The sequence below is a fragment of the Helianthus annuus genome, chromosome 3 (genome assembly GCF_002127325.2).
Source record: "Helianthus annuus cultivar XRQ/B chromosome 3, HanXRQr2.0-SUNRISE, whole genome shotgun sequence".
Classification (NCBI taxonomy): domain Eukaryota; kingdom Viridiplantae; phylum Streptophyta; class Magnoliopsida; order Asterales; family Asteraceae; genus Helianthus; species Helianthus annuus.
This window is the reverse complement of record NC_035435.2, coordinates 136,103,281-136,109,030: the sequence shown is the minus strand read 5'-3', so window position 1 is coordinate 136,109,030 and position 5,750 is coordinate 136,103,281. Positions and strand designations below refer to the sequence as shown.

The following is a 5,750-nucleotide window of genomic DNA, read 5'->3' as shown; positions in this document are numbered from 1 at the left end:
AACTACAACTATCTATATCTAAATACAAACAAATCATTGTATGAGAACCTAGGAATCTCGTGTCTCCTATGTGGCTCCTATATGGAATCTAATATATTATATACGTTACAAGTTTTGATCGCGCTCAATCGCATCGCAAACTCAAAATCATTATGATCGAATCTCATTCCAAATCTCTCTCTGTCTAGATGCCTTCCAATGACTCTACCTCGAGACGAACAGCTAGGAGGAGAGCCAAACGAAGTGCCGATAAGAGGATTGCCTCGCTTGTGACCAAGGAAGTGGTCAAGCTCATTCCTCAAATTGTCGCTCAAGTGCACTCTCTTAGCAACTCTCGAGCCTCGGAAGACTCTAAGACGGAAGCGCCGCAATCTGCTTTTCTCTACAAACACTTCAAAGCCTGTGATCCGATGGAATTCACGGGTGAAGGAGGTGTGACCCAACTACTCCAGTGGTTCGATTCTATCGAAGTTACCCTTCGTCAAAGTGGGTGTCTCGATAGTTTCCGTACTACTTGCGCTACCGGAGTATTTCAATCGCGAGCACTCGAATGGTGGACTGCCGAACGCAACAAACGTGGGATCTCCGCAGCTTACGCTCTCTCTTGGGATGAGCTTGAATTTTGGAAAATCAAGCAAGTCGAAGGTGACAATGCTGGCTACACTGCAAGGTTCAAACAGCTTAGCATAATCTGCCCAAGTCAAGTCAACACTTCAGAAAAAGCCATCCCGAAGTACATTCGCGGCTTGCCTGAGTGTGTGGGTGATTTTGTCGAAGCTGCAAGACCTGCTACCATCGAAGAAACCTACCGTTTGGCCGCAAAAATTAACGACAAACGAGTCTTGGACGGATTCTTCTCCAAGAAGCCTGTCAAGCAGGCTCATCAAGCAATCATCATCAATTCTTCCGACGATTCTTCCGGCAAATCTATCGACGAAACTTCTGAAGATTCCTCTAACGATGTCTCCAGCAAATCATCAGACGAATTCGCCAACGACACTGCATCATCTCAGGAAGCTCAGCACAGCCGTAAATGAAGGAACATGAGCCCAGACTCTTCAACAACTGGACTGTCGCAACCAGAACCTCTCCGAGCAGCCCCAGTTCAACTGAAACGTGCTTACAATGGACCCCATCCCCTGTGTCTCAAGTGTACGTATCATCACCCTCCAGAAGCTAACTGTCGCTATTGCGCGAATTGCAACTGGTATGGTCATCTTACGCAGCACTGTCGCACGAGACCGCAACCTTGAGGAATTTCAGCAACGACCGCCGTCTCCACAGAAGTCCTCCACAGCAACGTTATTTTGCTTCTAATGTTGTTGTAATAATACGATTTATCGCCGTTAATCTCTTTTATGTGTGGAACTTATTTTATCTACCGTCGCATCTCCCTTACATTCGCGCACAATCAAAATGCTAGCACTATGTACTATATAATGTATTTTACCCCTTTTACGCGTTCTTGAGATAAGGTACGATAAACGTGCAAGAATCAAATTAATCACGGGTGCACACGGGATTATTTTGGTTAGTGCACGGAGATCGTAGTGAATTTCAAAGATGCCTTTACGCTCAGGGCATGGTTAAGCGTGGTGGATACGCCGCTGGTACTTCCTATATAGAAGCGTCTTGACCATGTCTGACGAAATGTGACATCTATTCACGGAACAGAGGCGCATGGTTGAAACATGGCGGTGTTTCGCTGTGCCAACCGAAGTTTTGTGAAGAAAGTGCCACGTGGAGTTGGAATGTAGACCTATTATATTATTGTGGTTACTTTCGACACACCAAAACTATACATCGCAAGGCGTAACAATCTCAATCGCAAACCAAAGCGTGTACCCGCAAGACTTTTCGTAAGTCAACACGCTCGCAATCGCATTATCGCATGGAATCTATCTCGCAAAATCGCAATCGTATATGACGTGTCTCGCTAGAATCTATCAAACGCTTATTATGTGTTTTAATCTCAAACGCTTACTATGTGGCTCGAAATCGCAATCATATATTGTGCGTATCTCGCAACCTCTATCGCTATGTATCGTTGCTGGGAATCGCGTATCGTGAATCGCTTGACGAGTATCGCACATCACTCGTCGCTTCACGCCGTAACGCCTCTAGCACCTATCTCATCGCTTCGATATTCTCAACGCTTATCGCTATTTGTATTTTCTACGTTATCTGCGCTATGTTAGTACTCACGACCTTGCTTCACGAGACGAAACTAATGGGGCTAAGACATAGTGGTGTTTTAGCCGTATTAGCAGACTTTCGTGGAAAAAGGCCATGTGGGCTAGTGTTAGTTTAAAATTGTGGTGTTATTAAATCTAATCGAATCGCATGTCTCCATCGCTTGCAACGCATCGACTGCCGCTTATCGCTCGATGGTTGTCGCTAACAATTGACGCTATCGCTCATCGCTTTTCGCTTATCGTCGTCATTCTCGCTTATTGTGTTACGTGGTGTTATCAATCGATTAACTACCTCACTTGGATCGCTGAACCGAGTTCGAAAACGACTTCATCGCTCAGCTCGCCCTTTCAAGACTTGATCCAACCCTTCTCGTTTGTTATCAATCGCGATTCTGTCTGTACTATGTCGACACGTATGACACCGCCACACGAGACGGAAGCCATATGAGTAATACGTGGTGGATACGCCGCTGGTACTTCCTATATATAAGTGTTTTAACCATATTGTAGAACTTTCGTGGGAGAGTGCCATGCGGGGCCGACCTTAAATTAAAACTTTTGGTATATTTAAAAGGCTTTGTTTACACAAATTTTAAAACTGATCTTTTCTTAACAAACTTTTTCTAAAAACTAATCAAAACCTTTGTACAAAACGAGATTTTCTTGTGACACCAGTGTGACAATCGACCCAAGTCAACGTCGTGTGGTGAGAAAATTTCGTAAAATGAGTTTTAGTCACTTCAAAATCTTTTAGAAACCTAACAAAACCCTTCTCATCGTGCTAGTGTGAACAACGCTACAGTTGACGCCGCAACGTGAGAAGATTTTCATAAGCAAGCTTTTTCCTAACTAATCGACTTTTCAGAAGTTTAAAATGCTCTCTAATCGCTTTCGGTGTGTGTTATCATCTTTTGTCCTGCAAATCACCCCATCCGCTGCTATCGCCGGTTATCGTAACACTCTCGCTCATCAAATTTTAATCGATCGCTCGCTTTTAAATCGCTACTCTCATTCGCATAAACTCTTACAACCCTAGTGGTGGATTAATTTCAGGACGAAATTTCCTAAAGCAGGGGAGACTGTAACAACCCGCACTTTCGTGCGTTGTTACTACTCGATATACTCGTTACGCCTAGAACTAGAGATTCGGATCATAATGTACCTACATCAGTTACATCGCTATATCGCAATATTTTCGCATATTATCGCATATTCTATCACTATCACACCACATATGCGCTTGCTGAGAACCACGAAGATGTCAAGTGAGGACCAATTCTACCCTCCTTGATAGCCGTGATGTGTCGGAGTGCAACTCATTACTTAAAATACATTTAACGTTCACGATGACATTGAGAGAGGACCTATTCTACCCTCCTCGATGACCGTGAAGCGTCGCAAAGAAATCGAATATTTGAAACGAAACCCGGTTATTGTATCGCAACTTTGGATAATTAAATATATAATATGAATACGTACATACGGCCCTTATGAATTGTCACACCCCCAAAATCCACACGCGGAGTATCACCGCTTGGGAGCGTGACTGACCAGGATCAAGCCACCAATCATATAGAACAATGTATATAGTATAAGTAATTAACAGTTAACCAAACCAATCCATATGAAAGGTGTTCCAAAACATAAGTGTAATAACAAAGTTTAGCGGAAGCGTATGAGTTAAAGCCCAATCATAAATAAAGTATGTAATGTCATAACGTTTAATCAAGCAATCACGATCCTTGTCCACAACGACCGCGCCTCCCCATGCAAGCTCCATGTATACCTTATAACGTTTCATCTGCAAGTTATTTTTTTATATCTTTCTTTCTTTATGTGTTATCTGATGATTTGCTTGTAACTCCTGTGTTGGATTTTGTTTCATGATACAAGTTTTCATGTCTTTGATGTCCTATACTTCTTTCTGTTCCCATAATCTCAATTTCACTTTTGTTAATCTGTAACATGGCTTTTTTCCGATTTTACCATACTCAACCATTATAAAAGGTTTATGCGTAGGTGAGTTGATGATATTGTTTTTATAACATGGTCGTACTACGATGATCTTTTGATATGTGTTTGTTCTTTTAATTCTTTTACAGGATGGAAATGAAGTTTTCTTTAGGATCAAACGAAGCACACAACTTAAGAAGCTGATGAATGCATACTGTGACAGGCAGTCTGTTGAGATCAACTCCATTGCTTTCTTGTTTGATGGCCGCCGTCTTCGTGCAGAGCAGACGCCAGATGAGGTTCTCTCTCTCTCTCTCTCCCTCCCCCCCTACGAACACACATTTACACATGAATCCTGAATAAAGCTTAGTTTTTGCATTTGGGCTGGTCTTTTTGTATATATATTTTTTGTTATCAATCCTTTTTGACGAGTCTGATACATTAAAATCTTACCGTTGATGGAAACAAGGTATTTCACGTTGAATGTTACATGTAATGGGTCAAAATGGGTCGAACTAGTAATAAATTATATGTATATTCAAATGTGTGCAATGTACTAAATTATTTTGTTTTAAAGAGAAGATATATAGTTTAATGTTGTTATTGTTACCATTATTTAATACATTGATGGATTGATTTGGAAAAAAAAATACAAAAATGTGGTACTACCTAGTTCAACTTTTTTAGACACTAATTCGTTTAGACCCGTTATCTGACCTGTCAGTTCATTTTGCAAATGTGCGTCTATATGAGGGTGCTCATGTTTATGGTATTGTCGTTAACAGTTGGAGATGGAGGACGGTGATGAGATTGACGCGATGCTGCACCAGACAGGTGGTGGCGGTTTGTTGTGGTTCCAGAACATATAAACGGAAGTTGAGCTTTAAGCTTTTAGTTTTCTAGTTTGGTGTTTAACTGTTGTGTATCTATCTAATAACTCAAATGATGTGCCATTCCACCTTAATCACCATGGTTATGCTTTTATATCCGTACAAATTTGTTGCATCCTTGATTTTGGTCATCTTCTTTTCAAATTTAATTTAGCAGCCACTAAAACTTACAAACTTATCAGTTCAGTTTGGTTTTATCTAAAACTTTAGATTAGTTGGGTTTTTGCTGATGTGTATGGTAATAGTACCCTAGGGGAAGATTCAAATGAAAACCACTAGTTATTGTGAAAACTAGAAAACTAACTAAAACCCACTAAAAAGGAGGGGGGAAGACTTTTAATGAAGGAGGGGTAAAATTGGAACAAAAAATTTATAACTTTTCAAACATTTCTCATTTCTCCATACGTTATCATTTTAAAACAAAAATGGCACCATAAGATCACAAATTTTCTTATGTTTCATTCAAGTATATTCGGGCATATTTTTTATGAGATAAAAAAAGATTTATGGTGTCGTCTTGTTTTCAATACTATTATTATAGTAGTGCACATGTGCAATATAACATGTACTACAATGTGCATTACATGTTTAAAATTAGTTTTTTGATTCTAGTTTAGCTTTTATAGTTAGTTTTTTTGGAGGTTTAGGATTAGGATTAGGTTTTTGGGTGTGGGGGGAGGGGGGTTTAGGTTTTTAGGGGGTGGGGGGGTTA

General features: G+C 40.5%; 1 protein-coding gene across 1 annotated transcript; it reads left to right on the top strand.

The window, feature by feature from the left end:
- Positions 1-4,273: 4,273 nt before the first annotated feature.
- Positions 4,274-5,144, top strand: LOC110929706 (small ubiquitin-related modifier 2-like; the record flags this gene model as incomplete). Its single annotated transcript, XM_035988181.1, has 2 exons — positions 4,274-4,447; positions 4,934-5,144. Coding segments are annotated over 2 exons (258 nt in total), but the record flags the coding sequence as incomplete, so codon positions are not given.
- Positions 5,145-5,750: the final 606 nt, after the last annotated feature.